At 50.1% G+C, this 21,873-nt stretch overlaps 7 protein-coding genes across 8 annotated transcripts; 4 read left to right on the top strand and 3 right to left on the bottom strand.

The window, feature by feature from the left end:
* Window positions 1-30: 30 nt before the first annotated feature.
* Window positions 31-192, top strand: PPTG_23917 (hypothetical protein; the record flags this gene model as incomplete). Its single annotated transcript, XM_008913926.1, has 1 exon — window positions 31-192. One exon carries the CDS (start codon window positions 31-33, stop codon window positions 190-192), a length of 162 nt encoding a protein of 53 aa, XP_008912174.1.
* A 2,925-nt stretch (window positions 193-3,117) lies between these two features.
* On the top strand, window positions 3,118-7,060 carry PPTG_16401. 2 transcript variants are annotated; one of them, XM_008913928.1, is made up of 3 exons: window positions 3,118-3,169; window positions 3,254-3,326; window positions 3,408-7,060. In XM_008913928.1, exon 3 carries the CDS (start codon window positions 3,436-3,438, stop codon window positions 6,874-6,876), a length of 3,441 nt encoding a protein of 1,146 aa, XP_008912176.1. In that variant the 5' UTR covers window positions 3,118-3,169; window positions 3,254-3,326; window positions 3,408-3,435; the 3' UTR covers window positions 6,877-7,060. The 2 variants fall into 2 exon arrangements, with proteins under 2 accessions (XP_008912176.1, XP_008912175.1); XM_008913927.1 differs by having other exon boundaries at window positions 3,254-7,060.
* PPTG_16402 (hypothetical protein) lies at window positions 6,920-8,332 on the bottom strand. The gene has a single exon (XM_008913929.1). It carries the CDS (start codon window positions 8,204-8,206, stop codon window positions 7,085-7,087), a length of 1,122 nt encoding a protein of 373 aa, XP_008912177.1. The 5' UTR covers window positions 8,207-8,332; the 3' UTR covers window positions 6,920-7,084.
* A 1,165-nt stretch (window positions 8,333-9,497) lies between these two features.
* Window positions 9,498-10,552, top strand: PPTG_16403 (hypothetical protein). The gene has a single exon (XM_008913930.1). The coding sequence runs from the start codon at window positions 9,595-9,597 to the stop codon at window positions 10,288-10,290; it is 696 nt and encodes a 231-aa protein (XP_008912178.1). The 5' UTR covers window positions 9,498-9,594; the 3' UTR covers window positions 10,291-10,552.
* Window positions 10,553-11,014: 462 nt separating this feature from the next.
* Window positions 11,015-14,128, top strand: PPTG_16404 (hypothetical protein). The gene has a single exon (XM_008913931.1). It carries the CDS (start codon window positions 11,101-11,103, stop codon window positions 13,804-13,806), a length of 2,706 nt encoding a protein of 901 aa, XP_008912179.1. The 5' UTR covers window positions 11,015-11,100; the 3' UTR covers window positions 13,807-14,128.
* Window positions 14,129-15,436: 1,308 nt separating this feature from the next.
* On the bottom strand, window positions 15,437-15,724 carry PPTG_23918 (hypothetical protein; the record flags this gene model as incomplete). Its single annotated transcript, XM_008913932.1, has 1 exon — window positions 15,437-15,724. The coding sequence occupies one exon, from the start codon at window positions 15,722-15,724 to the stop codon at window positions 15,437-15,439; it is 288 nt and encodes a 95-aa protein (XP_008912180.1).
* Window positions 15,725-20,911: 5,187 nt separating this feature from the next.
* Window positions 20,912-21,298, bottom strand: PPTG_16405 (hypothetical protein; the record flags this gene model as incomplete). Its single annotated transcript, XM_008913933.1, has 1 exon — window positions 20,912-21,298. The coding sequence occupies one exon, from the start codon at window positions 21,296-21,298 to the stop codon at window positions 20,912-20,914; it is 387 nt and encodes a 128-aa protein (XP_008912181.1).
* Window positions 21,299-21,873: the final 575 nt, after the last annotated feature.

The following is a 21,873-nucleotide window of genomic DNA, read 5'->3' on the forward strand; positions in this document are numbered from 1 at the left end:
GCGGGTCGGAGGTTTTACACGTATTCCCTCATGCTGTCCACGCTGTTCCGCGGCAAGGAGCTGTTCAAGTCAGCCAACCGGGACGAGGCAGTCACCTACGGTGCGCCGTGCAGGGCGCCACCCTGGATGGCATCAGCAACGACGCCACCAACTGCTGCTGGTCGATGTCACCCCGCTGTCACAGGGTATTGAGACTGTGGGCAAGTTCATGTCGGTGCTCATCAAGCGCAAGACGCACGTGTCCGTGACGGTGGGGAACTACTAGACGTCCATGGACGTGTACATCTACGAGGGCGTCGAGTTCAACGAAAAGCAGAAAGAGTTCGACATAGACTCGTCTTTGAAATCTCAAACTTCCTCCTCTTACCGCTCACCGGGCTTGACGTGCTCCAAGCGGTGAAATGTGCAGAAGCACATTGACTGCGTTCTCCGACGTAGAGGAATGCGAGAGGAAGGTAAAATGTAAATGAACTTTACATTTTACTCGCTGTCTACGCTTTCTGGACAAGACTGATGGCGAGCAAGATCAATTGCATCGTGGCTGATGCTACCGTGGTTGATGTAGATGTAGGCAAGCATTTCGACCTTTTCAACGGAGAGTCTGTTTCTCCTCTTCGAATGAATGGGATCGAATATACTCCAGGCGCGCTCGCTTGCAGCTGATGATGTCGGTATTGAGAACACAATTGCAGCTATTTTCTTGAGCAAAGGAAATTCTTTGTTGCTTTTGGCGTTCCAGTAGTCAAGTGGGCTTGACTCTGAATACGTCTCACGGAGTGCTTCTCCACCAGATCGTTTCTTGCTCTTGAAGTTGAGAATCTCAGCCGTGAGCTTTGGAATACCAAGTGTTGGTGTGAGCAGCCTACAATCCTTCGCCATTTTGCGAATTTGTTCATCCACTGTCTCGTCGTCCAAGCCGACAAAGTCGTCGAGATCCATGGCTGGGTCAAGCATAAATGCAATACCCATCGCGTTTGTGTGGACGTAATCCCAGCGCTTCTTAATCTTACCTCGAAAAAAAGATTGGAGCCCAGAGAGTGGAGGTGCAATGACATTCTGGTAATCAGTTCCAGCAACCAACCTCTCTTCCTCTGGCATCGTGCTGTGGGACGGATTCTCGGTGTAAGCAGTGGCAATAACACGTTCAACCGTGTTACTGAGCAGCTCAATCCCCCCTTCACCAGAATTATTAGGTGCCGAAGAAGCTCTTTCTTGTTCCAGTGTTGTCACCCCGTAGGCTGAATGAAAACGTAGCCATCTAAACCACTTGTAGACACCCGAAACGAAGACATTATCTGCTTCAAGCTCTCGCAGAGCCTTAATAATTGGGTCAAGTAAGCGCACAGTAGTTCTAAGTCCATTCCAGAAGTTGATGTCCTGAGCCAGAGCGGTCATGTATCGTAATTTTTTTCGGCCCGCCTCAGTTCCTCGGTACCTGTCACGGAAACCATCGTAGTCCGGACTTAAAAATAGTTTTTCGAGAACATCTTGACTATTTAGCACACTTCGCAAGCAGGAGAACACCGAATACCATCGTGTCGGTACGGGAAGCACGAGATTTCGTGCACTTAGCCCAACATCGCGCATTTCTTGCTGGAGTCGTTTAAATTCATCCAGTAACGCAAGATGATCTTTCACATAACGGGTAACAGCCACGGCTCTCGACTGGATAGTACAAATTTCAGGATGCTGGCATACATCCTGCATGAGTAGATTTAGGACGTGGGCTGCACATCCACCACTTACGATGTTAGGACGCCTGGTATGAATGCGACCCGTAGCGCTCCTCATATTTTTCGCATTGTCGGTAACGACCGAGACGACCTGGGCCGTTGTTTCACGTTCGACATCCGCTATAACGTTTTCAATCTCTCCAGCTATGTACAAAGCTGTATGCTGCTCTGACCTCGTCGACCATGACGACCAGAACAGAGAGGGCATTCCAGGTGCAACAACCATAAAGTTAATAATACTCGAACTGTTCACATCGCTCCATCCATCTGTCACGATTGACACGTACGGGTGCTCGTTAATCAACTTGACCACGTGCTCCCGACGAATCTGATCACGAACTCGATTCAATAGTACGCCACTGAGCTTATGACGGGAAGGAGGTTTCATGTCAGGAGCCACCATAGCTAGAAACTCTCGAAAAATGGGCGCATCGGCAAGCATAAATGGCAGCGCACAAACATAAAATACACGAGCCAGCGCCATTTCAAAAGCGTCTTGAGTCAGTTGGTTTGGTACGGTCGACTGTTCAGCTTCAGCTCCTGAAGTTTGGGACGGGGTTGCCATTGCAGATGTCGCTGGCCGTAATGAGACCACCACATGAGCAGGAACATTACGGCACTGTTTACCCTTTATGAGGTGGTTTAGTAGGTTACCACTGGGCTTGCCATTTTTCTTTAGGATACCACAGTACTTGCAACGTCCGTGCTTCTTTCCGTTTTCACGCTCCACATCGTAGTGCTGCCAAATCTCGTCCCGTGGACGTCCAGTTTTCACCGGAGACGGCTGAGGTCGCCTGACCAGGGCCGGAGAGCGCGGGGGTCGTGAAGGTGTCGACGATGGAGGCTGAGGTGAAAATTCCACCCTCCTCGTTGCTTCAGACGGTCGTGTAGAAGGTTGAAAAGGGCTGGTGTACGACATACCTGCTCGATATGGACTGTAGCGTGGTGAGCGCCTTAATGCCGTCCCAGAGGGTGGTCCGCGGGCGCTTGTTTCCGACCGTGGAGTAGCTTGTGGTGATGCCGAAAGCTGTGCCCCACATAGTGACGCGTCACGAGGGCAGTCTGCCGGTGCCATGGCAGCACTATAGTGAGAGAAGTGTAAGATTGCGGAAGATCGCCACAAGCACTGGCTTTTAGACACTTTTAGACATTTCAGACACTTCAAAAAGTGTTTAAAACATTTTAGATTGTTTTGGATGTTCTTTACTCTCCAATCCAAAACCATCTCGAGGTGCAGTATACCTGCTCATTTATTTTCGGATGATTTGATGAATCTTGGTGCTCGTGACGAAGATAGTTTATATTACCAGAACATTCCACTCCTGAAACATCGTCGGTAACAAACTACATGTCGATGGCATTGAATGTAAAATCTCCGCGGAGAACAGACTTCACCTTCCAATCTCCCAAATGCAGTCACGACTCGTTGGGCTGAGGTGTGTAGTGATAGCATTGGCACGCTTCAATTTGGAGCTCACACCTGATTTCGTCTATGTGCACCACATCAATATTCCAAATAGAGGTCCCTGTGTTTGACGCCTCTCAGCCAGCCACCGATCAGTCGTAAAACAGAGCTTCGCTCAACCTTTCCGAGTACGTCCCCGTTGCCCCTCCCGTCTTCACGCCGTACTGGACTTCGCCACTAACCCCCTCCTTGCTTCGTGTCTGCTCCAGCTCTCCTACACACACATTAGACAGTAACATGTCGCACTTCTTCCACAAGCCGGAGAACGCACTAAAGCGTGCCCGCGAGCTGCTGGCGATCCCCAACGTGGACGCCGGAGTGCTCAAGCGTACCAAGCACTCGGCGCTCGAGATCCTTCACGATGCGCTTATCGCCAAGAAGAACCGCACGTGGCAGCCCACCCACGAGGAGCTCATGATCCTGTACCTGGACATTTGTCTGGAGCTGCAGATGGGCCGCGTGGCCAAGGACGGACTGCACCAGTACCGCAACCTGTGCATCCAGCACAACCCGGCGTCGCTCGAGACCATCATCAAGCACTTCGTCACACAGGCAGAGCGCAAGCTAGCAGCTGCTAAGAAGGAGAGCAACGAGCTCAACCTGCTGGCTGCCGCCAAGGTGGATCTAGACGCTGCCCAGACGCCGGAGGACGTCATGCTGTCCACCACGACATTCGAGGGATCCAACGACCGCACCGACCGTGAGGTGGTTGTCCCCTGGCTCCGATTCATGTGGGAGACATACCGCACGGTGCTGGACATCCTCAAGAGCAACTCGAAACTCGAGCCGCTGTACAAGACCACGGCAATGCAGGCTTTCGACTTCTGTGTTGAATACCAGCGCAAGATCGAGTTCCGTCGTGTGTGTGAGATCATGCGCAATCACCTGAGCGCCCTGCAGAAGCACACGGCTGCGCCCACGAGCCAATCGACCCGTCAGATGCGCAGCTGGGAAGGATTCACGCTTGAGAGCGTCGAGCGTCTGCTGGAAGTGCGCTACCGTCAGCTCCAGGTCGCTACGGACCTTGAGCTCTTCTCGGAAGCCTTCCGTACGATCGATGACATCAACAACATCATGAACCTGGTGGAGCAGACTCCGCGCGTGGACTTACTGGTCACGTACTATGAGAAGCTGGCTCAGATCTTCCAGGTGTCCAAGAACCACCTCTTCCATGCCTACGCGCTGTACAAGTGGTACTCGCTGCGTGTTGCTGGTCTCCAGGGTCTTGCTGGCTTCCAGGCGCTACAGGAGCTACCCGTGCTGGTCTCTGAGGAGGAACAGAAGGAGATGGCTACTCGCGTCGTCCTCGCTGCGCTGTCCATTCCGCTGCTGGACTTTGAAGCTTCTTCGTCCGTTCTAGGTGACGACGAGACTTCCGCTGCTCAGACGGCGGAGAGCTCGCTGTCTGCTGCTGCTCGTGACAAGAATGCGCGTATGGCTGCTCTGTTGGGATTTGCTACTACGCCGACGCGTGCTAATCTGCTCGAGGACATTGAGGCTGCCGGTATCCTTCCCAAGGCTTCCACTGCTGCCAGTGAAATCTTCCAGCGCGTGGAGCTGCAGGAAGTGGACCCTCTGCAGATTGTGAAGCAGCTGGAACCGTTCCTGACCACGATTCGTGCTGAACCACTAGCCAAGGCCTACGTCGATGGCGTCGAGCGTCTCGTGGTGCGTCGTGTGCTTTTCCAGCTCACCCGCGTGTACGCCAGCGTGACGATCGCCCACCTACGCTCCATCTTCGAGGGTCTTGATGTATCGTACGAGAAGATTGAGACGCTCATTGCTCGCTCACGCAGTCTGAGCACGGTCGCCCACACCAGTGCTCCTAGCCTGTCCAGTATGTACCGCCGCAATGTCACGCAGCACGGCAGCAACAACGCCGAGACGTCTTCGGCTGATGCTGTGGCGTCTGCTCAGACGCGTACCAAGATCCGCATTGACCACGTGGAGCAGTGCATTCGCTTTACTGACGCCGTGGATCTTGAGGCCAATGCTGCTCAGCTGACGCTTCTGGGGGAGCGTCTGTCCCGTGCTATGAGCAAGATTCCTGTCACCGCCTCCACCGCTATCGCAGCTCGTGACGAGCAGAAGAAGAAGCTCCTTGCGGCTACTCGTGCTCGTCTGCATACACAGCGCTCGGAGATGCTGGCTCGCCGTGAGATTATCGAGCGTAAGAAGGAAGAACTGGAGAAGTTGCAGCAGGAGAAGCTGCAATCGCTCGAGAAGAAGCGCCAGGAGTTCGCTCAGCGTCGCGCTGAGCTTGAACGCGAGCGTTTGGCCCAGGAAGCTCGTCGCCGCGAGGCGGAGAAGAAGCAGAAGATTCAGGATGAGATCAAGCTCAAGGAGACTCGCCAGATGCTGGACAAGTTGGGCCACACCGATGTGAGCGACTTGGATCTCGCTACTATCGACAAGGAGAAGGTGCTGAACGAGGCCAAGGAGAAGGCTCGCAAGGCCAAGGAGCTTGCCCAGCAGAAGCTGCGTGAGAACGCTCGTCGTCTGGACTACATTGTGCGTGCTACCCGTGAGGAGGAGCAGCCGATTCTGCAGCGCCAGTTTGCGGAGGCCAAGGCTGAGGCTCTCAAGCGTTACGAAGAGGAGTCGGCCGCCAAGCTCAAGCGTGCTAAGGAGGAGCACGAGCACGGTCTCAAGGAGAAGGCCCGTCTCGCACCGGCTATTCAGGTTAGTGCCGACTTCGTTAAGGCGCACAAGGCTCGTCGTATCGAGGAGTACAAGAAGGCTTCCGAGGAGCAGAAGAAGAAGGCGATGCTGGAACGCCTGAGTGCCCGTGTGGCTCACGCCAAGGAACGTTATGAGGAGGAGCAGCGTCGCCTGCGTGAAGAGGAAGAGGAGAAGGAACGCATCCGGCGCGAGGAGGAAGCTGAGCGTGAACGCCAACGCCAGATTCAGGTGGAGGAGGAGCTCCGTCGCCAGGAAGAGGAAGAGGCTGAGGAGCGTCGTATCGCTGAAGAGAAGGAGCGTGAGGAGAGAATCCAACGCGAGCGTGAGGAGGAGGAGAAGCGCGTCGAGCAACGCAGCCAGGGCCGCTTCGGCAGCGCTGGCGCTCGTGGGCTGTCCGGCAGCTACCGTGATTCCTACCGCGGCCGCGATGACGACCATCGCGACGATGGAGAGTGGACTCATGTTAACCGTGGTGGTCTGTCCAGCCGTGCGCAAACAGCGGCCCCTGAAGGCCGCTGGGAGCGTCGTGGACCTGCTGCTCGCGAGAGCTTTGGCGACCGCGATGGACGCGAGGGTGGCGGTCTTCGTCGTGCCTTCGGTGGCGACCGTGATGGTAGCTCCCGTCGTGGATTTGGCGGGGATCGCGATGAGCGTGAGGGTGGTCTGCGTCGTGCTTTCGGTGGCGATCGTGATGAGCGTGAAGGTGGTCTGCGCCGTGCTTTCGGTGGCGATCGCGAGGAGAGCGGGTCGCGTTGGGGCAACCGCGACTCGTTCCGTCGTGGCGGCGACCGTGACGGCGACCGCGATTCCTTCCGCCGTGGTGGTGATCGCGATGGTGAGCGTGACTCTTTGCGTCGTGGCGGTGACCGTGAGGGCGATGATCGTTTCTTCGGACGTTCGCAGCGTGAAGGTTCGTACCGCCCTCCTCGTGCTGGTGACCGTGATGGTTCGTCTCGCGAAACTACTCGTGCTCCCGAGTCTGGCCGTTGGAGATAAGCGTTTCCGTAAGTCACCGTTAGTGCTTCTGTAGCAATATGATTCGAGGGATTAGCAAAGAGGTTAATGCGTGCCAATGATTGACAAAGAGCGTTTCAACGAACGGCGCCTACTATTTAACAGAACTGGAGTTGACACATTCATTGAGCAATACACTCGTCACAGCAAGCACATTTAAAGCTCTAGCATCTATCTACCCAGTCGTAGTTTAGTTGGCCAGCGCCACGTCACGGATCTTGCACGTCAACGCGTACGTGTTCACAGCGTCCTGGTACTGGCAGCGGATATCGTCACCCTCGCCGTGAACCGCCTTGAGGAACTCGCGATCTTCCGTCAGGTACATGTCGTCGCCGGAAAACTCGTACGTCACTTCCTCGTCGCTGTCACCCTGCAGCACCTTGAGCGTCGGCGTCTCCGAGTATGGCTTCACCACACCGATGCGCAACCCATCCGCCATGATCTCAACCGACGCATCGTACGCCTCGCCCTGCAGCAGAGCACCGTGCACCAGGTTGCCGAGCGCACCGCTCTTGAAGTACCAGTTGGCCACATGAGCACGAGGCACACGGTTCTGCGGCGGCACGACGGTCTCATCCACAGGCACCTTCTCCAAGTAGCCGATATCACCCGGAGTGAGGCTGGCCTTCACGCTGCGACTGTAGACTGTGTCCATGTCCACCTCACCCACGAGGTATCGCGAGATATCGGCAAAGTGCGTAGCCTGCTCGACGATGGGGCCACCACAGTGCTCCGAGTTCCACCAGAACGGGCTCGGGATGTTCGCGTACGTGCAGTTGTAGCGAGCCATGAGGCACACTGGTTTCTTGCCCTTGAGTAGCTCCTTGATCTTCTCGCCGAACAGCGAGTAGCGGAACATGTAACCCACGGACACCACCAGCTTCTTCTCTTTGCGCAGCGCCTCTACTTCAGCCGCGTACTTTGTCACCTCGTCCACTGGTGCATTCGATAGCGGCTTTTCCAGGAACAGGTGCGCACCGGCACGTAGGACCTGCAGCTCCAGCGGGTGCTTATAGCAGCCGTGGAACGAGGGCGGCACACCGATGAAAACAGCCGTAGGCTTGACAGTGTCCAACATGTCTTGGATGTCGGCGTACACCTCCGTGTTGGCCCACAAGTGGGTGAACTCCTTGTTGGCTCGACGTTCGGCAATTTTTTCTTTGGCCTTGGCGACGAGGGGGTCGACTACAGCAACAATCACGGCCCCAAGCTTCTCAAGACGCGAGGCGTGATCCCAGGGGCCTTCGGCGCCACCGAAGTTAACGGCTCCAGCGCCGATGAGGGCTACACGAGTTCCAGCGATGGATGACATGATTGGAGTGGGCTTGAGGTTGTTCGTCCTAAATGGCAAAACTGAAAATGGGAGGAGAGCAAGAGCGTGAAAGATGTTGAAGTGGTGAAAGCGAACGAATTGTGCGTGGTTGAAGCTAAACACGCCACAGTTTGAAAATGATGTGTATGCAGTATGTGTATACTTCATTTAAGTAAGAACCAATACTGGAATTATGAAAATGCATAAACAGATACGATTATGCAAAGAGGAATATCTTGGAAGTGTGGGTAGGTATAATCTTATAAAAAATGATGCGAGGTGAACGCATAAACGAAGGAGTGCGCATAAGCACATTAATCTCAATATGCTATCATTCCTCAACAAAGCAGCAGAGACGTTTGAAGTCCAAGTTTTCTGTGGGTGGTCGAAGTAACTCTAACAATATTATTGGTATTTTTTGGTGTACCTTATTCTTAGTATTATTCCCATCAGCTCAAGCTTTCCTTGTTAATGCGATCGCATCGGTTTGATCACCACGTCATTTGTTGTACCCAGAATAATTGTACTTCGAAGTTATACAGTTGTGCAGGTTGGGGCACTGTACGGTTTGGTTGCTTACCACATCATTGGTGCTTATGCACTTGCAAAAACATACATCCAGGTACAAGTAAGTGAACGCATAAACAGAGGAATACGCGTAAGCGTAGCAGCGCCATTAAATCTTTTAGTACTTAACTTTGAAGAAAAATTCTGTGGGTAGGTAGCGAATTGATGCGACTTCGCTGTTCACTGAAACATTATTTTTTTGGGGGTATGTGCATACACACGGTACATGTAGATACTCCACAGTATGCATTAGAGCAGCATGTACAGTAAGGAAGTGTCAGTAATCTGAGTTTAGCTCTGCTAAATAACCAGCATGAGTACAGGTGGCAAATCTTACCACTTCAATGTATCCGTGCCGTCCGCTCCAAATTGGAATCCAATACTATCGGCACGTTTGTGTAAAGGTACCACGTGGAGGGTAGCCTTTTTCCTAGTGTCTCAATCGAACCGAGGCATGAATTTACTGGAGCTCAATGATCAAGAAGTGAGGCTTCAAGCGTGAGCAGAGCAAATTTCCAGCAGCCAGTCTAGTATGAATCCTCTGGGCCTGTTAAATTTCATTTTTGGGATCTTTGCTTTTCTACCGAGCGCAATCAATTGGTGGTTATTGTGAAGCGACTACCTTTCTATTCAGTTTTCATTCCGTTCAATTTGAACTTCAAATCTGATGAAAACCCGCGGTACATGTATTTATCTTTTGCACACGCTGCTTTCATCTTCAAGCCACGCGTACTAGTGGCATACCCGAATAGCTTTGTTCGAGCAATTGCATTCACGAATCTGCAACATCATCCGCACACACCTGCTCCCTTACTTTCGAGATGGCTTCCGATACCGCCGAAACAACGATCAATGTCCTCGCAACCATCGCAACGGCATGCATTTTCATCAGCATGATTCCAGGAATGTACACTGTACACAAGAAACAGAGCACGGTTGGCGTCAACTTCTACCCGCTGGCTATGATGTTTGGGCAGTCCATGGGCTGGGTGATCTACTCGATGGCAGACCACTCATTTTTCCCCGTGGGTGCCGTTAACTGCTTGGGCGCCGTACTTGGAGTGATCTTCTCCGGCACTTTCATCCTCTACGAGAAGGAGCGGAGAACACGGTATATGATCTTCTTTTGTGGCGTGTTCGCACTCATCATCGCGCTACTGCTCTACCGCTTCCTGGGCACACAAGATGATGATACAATCGCCAAGGTGCTAGGGTATTTCGCTGACGTCATGGCGATTATCATGTTTGGCTCTCCACTCATGCTCATGGGCGACGTCATCAAGACGAAGAACTCAGAAATTATCGCGGCACCCATGGCGATCTCGGGGTTTGTCAATGGCGCACTCTGGACGACGTACGGTATCATGCAAACTGACTACTACGTGCTCGTGCCGAACGCCATCAGTGGCATATTGTGCCTTGTGCAAGTGATTCTGGTCTCAATATTTCCGCGCAGCCGATCTGGGGACAAGAAAGGAGAGCTCTCGGAGAAACTTTCGATTGATAATGAAGTGTAAGCTTGGAACTTGTTCTTATCGTGTTGTGAAAGAGCACGGAGTTGGTGGGGAGTCCACAACGCGCACTCAAGATGATTTCATCCGAACAAAACAAACGAGGAGCAGGGTCTCACGAAATCCCCGGTAGTGGTGTTCCGGACTATCTATCTATGGTACACATACTGACTAGGTAGTAGTAGTTAGTACCTCTCGACAATGGGAAATTCAGGGTGTTTGAACATTTACAACTGGTCGAGGTTCTCAACCGGAAACATGATCTCTGTGGTGTATCCAAGTTTGAAATGACTACGAACAGAAATCATCGCTATAGTATCCGGCACCAGTTGAGGGCTATACTCTGAGAATGGTGATTATACAGTATAACAGGTTGAAACCTTTTCTGAAAACAACACAAGCATATAGGCAGGTTATTCGTTCATGACGCAGTCGCCCTTGGTCATAGACGGCAAAACAATAACTTGCTGTTACGTCTACGAGTGAAACAACGACGAAGAAGCATTTTCCACTGCAACGTAATTGCATGTAAGCAAAAGTCTGTCTACTTCGAAGTGCAGTACCAAAAAAACTACTACAGAATAGTACTGATATTATCAGTACTATTTCTTGCTATTTTTTTTAAAATGGAAGAGTGCGCATTCAAGTTATACTTCGCCGCCAATGCTCTATCCGCCAATAACCAGGTTGATTATGCCGGCCTGATTTACACTCCACATTCTTGGTTTCACTATGCGTGTCAATGCCAATCAAAAAATCTTATAGCCGACGTCTGTCATTTGCCAAGACGCTGTGCGCCCCAAAGATAGAGTCGCCATGGGTATGCACATTAATACGGAGCAAGTGAAGACGCAGGCGGCTGCCAACGTGCTGCTAACGAGCGTAGTCGTCTACTTCCCTCTCTTTCTGGTGCTGGTCTTGCTGTACGAAACATTACGCCCTCGTGTGCCACATGTGTACTCGCCCGAGAATCACGCTGACTTCCCTGAATCGAAGCAACGCAAGTTTCTAGGCTGGGTGCCCTTCGTGTGGCGCATCGATGAGGCTCAAGTGGCCGAAAAATGCGGCCTGGACGCATGGGTACTGTTACGCTTCATGAAAATGGGGCGCAAGGTAGCGCTACTATGCGTCGTGTGCTCGCTCGCTCTCTTCCCCATGTATTTCTTCACGGCGGCGGTGTTTGAGGAGCAGGAGAAACAGCGTCATCATATGAACGAGTTGTTACCTACGCGAGGGGGAGGAGCTAATGATACTGTCGCTGCCATCACTTCCATGATGATGATCATGTTGGACGAACAAGTAGAAACTGGAAATGGCACGACAAATATCTTGTCCTCGGACGGTAAAGTGAAGCTGGATGTAGTAGACAGACTCACGATTGCCAACGTGGGTAAAGACGACTGGAGGCTCTTCTTCACGGTGTTCGTCGCCTACATGATCAGCATCTACGTCATGCGACTGTTGCTGAATGAATACACAGTCTACCGTAAGCGTCGTCACGAGTTCCTGATGCGCAAACATCCGCAGCAGTACAGCGTCGTCATTTCTGACCTCCCTCAGTCACAACGTCGTCCACAGACGCTCCAGGCGTATATGGATTTCCTGTTCCCTAACTCTGTGCACTCCGTCTACATTGGCGTCGAGTGTGCGGAGCTGGAAGAACTCCTGGACAAGCGCCAGGAACTCGTATACCACCTTTATGCTGCGAATGTCAAGCTGAGCGAGGCTAAGACCAAGGCTCAAGACCATGATATCATCAAGCGACCGAAAGAACTGATTGGTCGTCGTTTCTTCGGACTTTGTGGTGGCGGAAAGGAGGTCGATGCCGTCGATCACTACACCGAAGAGATGGAGAAGCTGGAGGCCGAGATTGTTCGCGTCCGGGATGAGATTTTGCAGCGCCAGTCAGCAGAGAAGGCCAAGGAAGTCACCAGTAACAAGGAGTACGGCTCGACAGGTACTACTGCACCACGGGGCTTTTCTGGTTTAAGTGAACTGGCGGAGAAGCTGCGAAGGACGAAGAGTTCGATGGGCGATAGTCGATGGGGTGAAGAGACTCTGCCGTTGCTTCACGTCAGTGTACCGGTTCCCAAGCGGCCCAATGTCATGCGTAGTTGCGCTTTTGTGAGCTTTCGCAGTATTCGATCTGCACAGGCAGCTCAGCAACTGCTTCAGGTAGAGAATCCACGTCGAATGATCGTTCTACCAGCGCCCAACATTCGTGACGTCCAATGGAAGAACTTTGGTCTGCCGCACAAGCTGAAAGCGAAGTGGAAACTCATTTCGATGGGAGTTTCTCTATTGATTGGATGCTTCTGGACTGTGCCGACGGCTTTTGTCGCTTCCATGGCTAGCGTTGACGAACTCCAGCACCTCTTCCCGTGGCTTGGTGGCTTTCTAGAAAAGCATCCGTGGCTACTTATTGCTCTACAGCAGACGGCACCGCTGGTCTATTCAGCTATGAACGGTCTGGCAAATGTGATTTTCAAGCTACTGTCGACACAAGAGGGATATTTGTCCATTTCTGAGGTTGAAGCCAGTCGCTTTACGAAGTTGTGCTTTTTCCAAGCGTTCCAGATGTTCTTCGTGTCGGCACTCGCGGGGTCCATCATTACAGAGTTTATGCTCTTCTTGGACCAACCACGCATGCTGTTCTTCTTCCTGGGCAACACGATTGCGAACCAGTCCATGATGTTCATCACGTTCATCATCACGCAGTTTTGTGTGGACATGTCTCTATTCCTGCTGCGTGTATCACCGATGGCCATCTCTGCTGCTTATCACCTCCTGGCCCCAATGCATGCGAAGCTGCCGAAGCCTCGAGACTGGATGGGTCTTTGCCCCGTCAACTATCAGACCGACCTTGATGCTCCGATGAATCTGGCCCAGCAGTATCTCGTGTTCTTGTTCGTTGTGGTGTTTGCTCCCATTGCGCCACTTGTGGGGTACTTTGGCGCGATGTTCTTCGTGGTATCCGAGCTTTCGTACAAGCGTTGCTTCTTCTTCGTCAACAGCACGCGTTGGGCAACAACAAACTCGATGGGGGTATTTTGGCCACCGCTGTATTCGTTCGTGATCGGTGCACTGATTATTGCCCAGTGCACGCTGATTGGATTGCTATCGTTAAAGTCTGCTGGAACCGGACCGATCGTGCTCACTGCGTTGCTACCCCTCATAACGCTTATATTCCATTGGTATGCTGTTGATTTATCCCATCTGAAGCGTGCTGCTGAGAACCTGCCACTGGACCAATGCTGTGACGTCGACGAGGAGCGTAAGGATGATTCGTTTGATTTTCTGGATGGTGTCTACCAGCAACCAGCCATGATTGAAGCATTCCAGCCGGCTTCCGTCCTCGCTCGTGACCCTGAAAGTGGTGCCGGTGCCGCCATCGATGCCACTAACGTACAAGAGGAACCAGCCGTCGAGCCACTGAACAAGCCAGCGAAACCTATTAGCCAGCAGACCCGTTTGGCGGAGCTCAACAAGGATAAGAAAGACGAGGACAAGAAGACCGCATAAATACTGCAGGGTTATATGAAAGAGTTTTAGTCGGCGTCAACCATAACTTCCTTTCACACTAACTCTGCAAGCTTTAAAGGCGTGTTCGCGAAGCCCATAAATCATCATTATGGCTCCCAACAGGACATTTCGTGCTTATCTCAAACACGACAAATCTAAATGTCATTATCTCGCCAAAATGGCGATGTAAGCCTCGTTTTGAAAACCACTATGGCCACTGCATCTTAAAACGGTCGGGCGGAAATGATGCAGATACTCTTGTTATATAATCTTGATTACAGCGGAAGCCACTCAACACTGCCATAAGGAAATATCATCTGCAATTTCTAAACTTGTCTCTAAATATATAAGTTGCACAGGTACAACATGCCGATGATTTCTGATGTACTAGCCGAGCGCCACCGTTACGTGGCGGTAATTCATGTTTGGTCGCTTTGCTAAGGTCCGCTTCGCTTTCGGCGGAATAGTACCCTTTTTTAAACCACATTTTGTTTATTGATTACCAAATTATTGATCACTTTTTGAAGTAAATTGATATTAATATAGTCTAAACCTTCAAACTGATCTGTGCAATCCATATATATAATGTGCAATGTCATATCAGAGCCTCCAGCGTATAACTATACCAACACGTTGAATTTTTCTCTCATTCGTTGTACTACACACTTTTATTTTTGCGAATATTTAGTGATAGTCTCGCGCCCTAATATCACACGTATCAACAACCCTTCATTGGTTTTAGGGAGTGGATACAGTCACACAACGAGATCGTGAAAGGAAAAATAGTTAGCACTTGAATATAAAACTCTCTAAATTCGAACTTTGCAGAAAGCTCTAAAAAAAATCTTCCTCCCATTCTATTCTGTCCTAAATCACACACCCAAAGCTTTGAATCTCTCATTTTATACACACACGGTCTCCATGTCGAGCGTGTGTGGTACACCTTCTCCTGACGGGGTCGGGCAGGCAACGGATTGATTTTAGAAGGACTCGTGTAGGTAGGCACAGTACGGTAGTAACGCTAAGAACCAAAGAAACAGAGTTTAAACACAACTAATTTCTTGTTCTTCTTCTTCTTTCGTCGTCTCGCGAAAGGCAGGGAAAATGTACGAGTGAGGGGAGCACGTCACCGCGCGTTCCCTCCTGCTAGATCTGCATGTTGTAGGACGCTACATAACTACTAAATATACTCTGATACCCAACCGCATCACCTTATTCTACCCCAGCAGAGAAAGCAAACAAATAGAGAGTGTGAGAAATAGTGTTTCAGATCGAGCCCGCCACGTTGAAGATCTAACATGAAACTCACCTAATGCAAACGGATTGTGTGAACTGTGGTCCACTTGTGTTGCTGTTCTTTGAATGCGCTGTTCGACGAATCCCATTACCCACAAACCAGTCCAAGGCTCTACTGCGGTTCATCAGATTACGACAGTGTTCCCGATAATGCAATTCATGGATTAACCTCTAGCTGCGGCAGCAAAAAATGAATTATTGCATTAATTAGCATTACTGCGGCGCACATCATCAACTACCTGGACGTCCCAAAGCTCCTTGTTGTAAAGCAAGCACATTACCTTTTCGAGCTTTTCCGGCTCCATCCTTTTCCTCAGGTCTGTGTAGACGAGTTTCACGGACGAGAAAAGCGCTCGCACTCGTTGGAGGTTGGTGGGATGAAAGCAACATCCTCGTATGCCGCACGCTTGGCCACCTTGCACCGCTTGAATGCCTCTTTCACAATTGAGTCACGTTGCTCTTCCACAGTATCTCCTGCTTTGTCTGCATCACGCAGTCTAAATTGAGAGCACGCCACCTTTTCAGCAGCCGTCAACGCCTCTCCCCGCTGCAACTTAACGAGGCCAGATTCTAAGTTTGGATAGTTGACGATGGCTGCGTTGGCAGCCAGTCGTGCCTTCATTGCCGGGTATCAGATGGTTGAGTAGGTTGGTGTAGCCGTTGCCCTTTTTGTAGACTTTAGCGCACGTGTTGCAACTAAAGGTGCTGTCAGTACCCTTCGAAAAGAGCAGAGCACAGACTTGCTTGTTGCTGAGAGCCATGGTTGAGCGAGGACGTGGTGTTGGTTGAGTAGACGGGGGAAGGTTGGAGTCTGGAAATGCAGGGCTACTACTAGACGGTAAAAAGCAAACGAATGGCTCCACAGCAACCTAAAAAAAAACAAAAAAAAAACAAGAAATTTGGTTTTAGTGCGATATAAATTGGGTGTGCTCAAATTAATTATTAAATACTAAAATTGGAATACATTTGAATGGGTATTATTCGTTCGGGTTCACTGGATTACGATATTTAATAGATTCGCTGCATTTTTAGGCTGCAATCTGGTAGTTTTGTTTTGAACTAGCATGAATCAACTATATACTTCTTCGCATTGGACACTAAAGGGCACCATTATAATTGCCTCAAGAAGGGAATTTACGACTCCAGCTGCGTATGGATAGCTAGAATCAGCTCGAAGGCCCAGAGACGACATACACAGCATCTTCGAATGTGCTCGACAATCAGATGTCAGCTTCGCTGTCAGGGAAATCATGGTGCCATGTCGTTGATTTTGAACTCAGCACCCGAGCGTCCACTTAAAACAATGTTCAGACTCGAAATGCATAATTTTACGTTCATACAACATAATATCCATGATACCTTACATTCGCACAACACGCACATTGCACAAACGCTCAAAAGCCCTCCACTACCCATACATCGGAGACTTAAGATAGTAACGTTTCTGAATTTGACGCGGTAATGTATTTGAATAAAATACGCCTGAGCATCATCGGCACCCTCGATCAGAGTGCCGGATATGTGGTGCCAATATACACTAAGTTCGAAGCCACACAACCATAGAGTGACTCTAAAATCGTTCTTGTTTTTATATTCGCTAATTCATGATCGTGCAATGTGCAGTCTGGAGTGTTTCCTCAGTTTTTTTTAAGAACGGTCCAAAAACAAAACAACAAAAAGAAACAAAATAACTGGTTTTCTATTAGTATTGTTATTTCAAGCCGCATAATTGATGCATAACTATCCCCAACAGCTATGTTAACAGCGGCTTACACGCACGTGTTTTGGCAAAGTGACTTTGTGTTCAATTACCGATATGGTCAAGTCTATCTGTCTCAATCATTCTGCTTCAGGTAAAATGTCCATCAGATTAAGTGTCCAAGTTTACAGTGGGTTTGAGTGCGTTTACCATTTAACGATGTACAGAGGACCTCATCGTAATTATTTATAACTCATCGCATCCACTCTCAGTTCACTACCACAGCTATTTGTAAACAAAACTTGTATTCTAATTATTTTAGAGTGTTATTATCCCTTACATGAACGGACACTTTTGACCTGGCTATATTATACTATAGATGACCAAGTCATTAGGCCGTCAAATGGGACATTTTGCCCCCTTTCATTAACTACGGTACTACAGAAAATCTTCTGCAAATCATTGTAGTTCAAATAGAAAGGGCGATTCTGCCTCGTCCACACACAAAATTTAATGAAAGGGGGCATTTTGCCCCCCTTTCTTGGGTGCCACGAGTGGTACTCGAGGATACACCCTCAAAGGGGGAGGGGGGGGGGGGCAACATGCCCCCATTGACCACGAAAATGTTATTATTATAAAAATATCGATACATTTAATGTTGTTACGAAATCAGTCAGGGGCTCGAGTCCATACGAGCAATGGTTTTTCGAGTCCATACGAACAATGATTTTTCGGAGAAGTAGCGCGGTTAATATCGTAGCCCTTGCTGTGACTAAAGCTAAAAGCGCTATAGATAATATGATCAAGTTACGTCTCCATTATGGTACTAATACAGTTATTGTATTTGGTATTGAATCTGGGCCTCTCAGTCATTATGTCTCGAATATACTTATGTCTACCGTATTCACAGCTCTGCTCTTATTGCAGACCTGCTAGTAGTGCAGGTTTACCCGTCAAACTCCAAAAGTGAATCATTTAGATAGCAGATTAGGTCGCATTAAAAATAAAAAATATTAATAGTTTTCCCTTTAGCTCGTAGCTTATATTATGAGTCGCTATCGTGTGCTACGGACACAAACTACAGGGAACCGTTACTCTGTATGAATATTGCCGACCATGTCCCTGGCAAGCACACGTTGCGCATTTCGTGATGATGAAAATAGATGGTATTAAAGTTACTAAAGGATAATTTTATCGATGCCGCCTTCGCTTGGCAGCTTAGAAAATAAGGTCAAGACAACGAGAAACGTCCAAGCGGAAATCCTTCCGAGGAAAGGGACGGTTCAAACCGAGCTCGAATACAAAAAGCAAGGAGACTCGTACCTGCCACTTCTGCAACAAGCCTGGCCACAACAAGGCCAACTGCTTTGCGTGGCAGGAGCAAGGGAAGCAGGGAAACGAGAAGCCACGTCATGAAGATGGTCCTGTCATGGAAGAGAAAGTAACTGGAGCAGTTAAGTTTGATAATGTCAGCCGCAATGTTCTGAGTGAAAACCTCAAGTCTACACGTCACGAGCACTATTCGCCATCAGCGGTGATATCAGTGTGGATGACAAGATGAAGAAAACATCAAAGATGCTACTAGACTTTGGTACAATCACGATCTACGTGTCGAAGCGGTGGGTAGAAGGACATTAGCTGAAGACAACAAGTTCAGCGACAAGAACATTCGAGTCAAGCTAGGAGACAACCAGATTGTGGAGCCCCAGCTATAGGTACTACCTCTAAGTATCATGGTCTCTGGAATGCGTCGCAGTTGTCTACGTGATACCTGAAGAATTTGACTGCATTCTTGGAATACCATTCTTCGAGGAAATGCAACCGCAGATCGACTGGAGAGGTTGACGAGTCGGAGGAACAAGAGAGATAACTTTGCGCTGGGAACGAGCGGGTGAAACCTGTGGGCCAATCGAGGAAGGCGGATCGGTGATTGCCTCCTGGCTTCGAAGATCTGTCGAGGCGAATCCTATCGGCGAAAAGACCCGATTTCTGTCGAGGGGCCGCGCTGGAAACGGATATGAAGTCCGCGGTCAACCCCATCCACGACTCAGAGCAGAGCGAGACCCCGCGAGTTGTTTGCAAGCAACTGGAAGACGCGTCCGCTGTCAAGCGTTCAGCAGGCGAAGACGAGAGGAATTTGTCGGGACGCGATGGTGCTGCTGGGAGCAGCGATACCAGGGGATGAGAGTCCGCCGTGGAGAAGATGTTCCCGATGGGAATCACATATGACGCTGGGTGTGCAGAGCAATTTCATCACGAGAAAGAAACTGCCAAAATTCCTGAGAATCAAGACCAAGTCGATCGAGGAGCCAGACTTCATGTTGGTTCTGACGAACGAAACAATCAAGTCGCTCGATCCTTGGGGCTGCGCGACCAACCCAACAATGTCGGAACAACAAAAGATCAACGTTATCTGGAAACCGATTGGGAAAGTTTCCGGGATAATCCTGCCTTTGGCTTGCTGACGAAGTACAAGGACACTGTGTTTTGATCTGTACTCCCTAAAGGCTTCCGGAAAAGCGTGAAATCGAGCACAGGATCGGTGTGAAAGATCCCAATCTTGCGATATATCCGCAACAGTGGCGGCAGTCACCTGAGCAACAACGTGAGATCTTGCTCTTGGTTGAAAACATGAAAATGATTCGACCAAGCATCAACCCACATGCCGCACAAACATTCTGCGTCCAGAAACGGTGGATCGTTAACGATTATCTGTACTTGAACTCCAATACGTATACAACAGAGTATACCGATGACGAGAAAAGAAGACATCCTGGACGTAATGGCCGGAAGATACTGGTTTTTGACGATGGACTTGATGTCATCGTATTATCAAGCTCGTATGCGCGCAGAAGACATCACGTTCACAGCGTTCCAGGCCCAACGAACTCTGGGAGTACCTGGTGCTTCCAATGGGTGTCTGTAACGCGCCAGCGCCGGTGCATCGGTCGACGTCGATACTTTTTCGCGATCTGGAGAACACGAAGTCGTTCTACGATGACATCTACATCTTCTCGAAGTCGCCGAAGATTAAATATCACTTGGAAGCTCTTCGCAAAACATTGGACATCTAGAGAGACAACAAGTTATACGTGAAGCTGTCCGAGTGCGTTTTCTGCGCCGACGAGATTCTGTTAGAAGAAAAGGTATGCGCATGGATCCAGATAAGGTGCAGACCACCAATGACTTGTCGATTCCAAGGACGCAAGTAGATCTTCACAGCTTCCTGGGCTTAACTGGATAAGTCCAACGATTCTGCCCAGACTACGCGAAGCTGACAGGAGGTACGTTTAATTTGCTCAAGAAGAAGTCCAAGCGCAATGCGAAGATTCGTTTTGACGAAGAGCAGTCGAGGAACTTCAAGGAACTGAAGAAACGGTTGTACAATATACCAGTGTTGCATCTGCCGACTTCAATCAACCTAAGCATTTTTTAACGGACGCTAGCAAATTTGCTGTCGGAGGAGTCCTGTTCAAGGTAGTCGATGGTGTTGAGCTACCCATTGCTTACACCAGTAGGAAGATGAAACCCGCAGAACTCAATTACCCGACGCAGCAGCAAGAACTTTTGGCAATTGTTCACGCGCTGGCAGTTTTCCGGATTTACTGCTTGGACAAGCCACCATTCGTGGAGACGGATCACAAGAGTCTTGAAGGTCTCTTTACTCAGAAAATGGCAAATCGACGTCTCGCGCGCTGGTATGATATCCTCGCGGAGTACCAACCAACGTTCTTATACCTTCCAGGTGCGAAGAACGGGATCGCAGACGCGCTTAGCAGAAGACCAGACTTGCAACCGGAGACGAAGTACATTCATGACTTGCGTGTGACAGCCTTCAATGATGCGTCTTTCAGTTTGGCGGTCAGTGAAGTGGCCACAGAGAGCGAGTTGATCACCAAGATCAAGAAGGCGTACACGAGAGATCGAGAAGCCCAACAGCATTCAAGGGCGTACAGATAGTCAGTAGCCGTTGATGCAAGACCAGTGTCACCAAGATGAAAGGGCGCCGCACGAAACGCATCCATGAAGAAACCACCAGCAGGAGAAGCTTTGTCACGACGCGCGAAATACTTCTGGTAGTAATTGGCGAAGGCGCCTGGACACAGATCGTCACGCCACTGCATTACTTGATCCATATGCCGAGCGAATCGTTGGTCGAGTTGCTCTTCCCATTCCCAGCTCAACTGAAGCGGGGTAATCTGTCATTCCACGAGGAAGACCCGATGCGGAGACTCGCCGCGAACGTCGTGCAGCTGCTCGATGACTGGAACTGAGCAAATCCATGGTGCCACCGGGTCGTAGTAAGTCACGGCTGGGACGCGTATCTTTGGCCATGTCGACATCGGAAACGGCCGCGAAGCATCCACAGGCTGCAACGCAGTCCGCTTCACTATCGCCACCGCCGTCGCCGCCACCTTTTGGATCCCCTGCGGCATCGCCCGCTTCTGCTTGGTTGGCCGGTTCCGCGCGCGGCACGTCCACCACATCCCACTCCATCAGCTAGTGGTCTATTGGATGATGACAGAGATGAGGAGACTTGTCTTGTGGGAGACGCAATTGTCTGAAGGATAGTGTCGACTCTGGTGACTGGCATCCGTATACCTTGCCGTGCGTACGTGGGACTGAGTGAGAAGGAATTTGTTGGTGATCATGAAGATCACGTCCAGTTTGAAGACGACGTAGTCGAGATGAAATACCAGAAATCAATCATCAAGGCGACTGTAAGAGATGCCTCGGATGGAGGGACGCCGGAGAGACGTCGAAAAATTCGGCGTCGGAAGAAGACCTCCACCAGACAATTTATTTTGTCCTGGAAGACATCGGATATCGTCCCCCAGCAGAATCTAGATCAGGATGGCAATAGCCTCGTCCAGGATGGTATTCGCCTCGGCCTGAGAACCCCGACAGAGATGTTCAGTGTGACAAGTGCGGAAAGCTGGGTCATAAAGGAAAGTATTGCTAAAGGGACGTAATGTGCGCGCGTTGCGGCCAGAAAGAACATCCTGTTTGTGCTTGTCGGGTCCGAATATGCTCTTACTGTGGGAAGTATCACGGAGGTACCTGTGGATTTT

Source organism: Phytophthora parasitica (genome assembly GCF_000247585.1).
Source record: "Phytophthora parasitica INRA-310 unplaced genomic scaffold supercont2.57, whole genome shotgun sequence".
In the NCBI taxonomy this organism is placed as follows: Eukaryota; Oomycota; class Peronosporomycetes; order Peronosporales; family Peronosporaceae; genus Phytophthora; species Phytophthora nicotianae.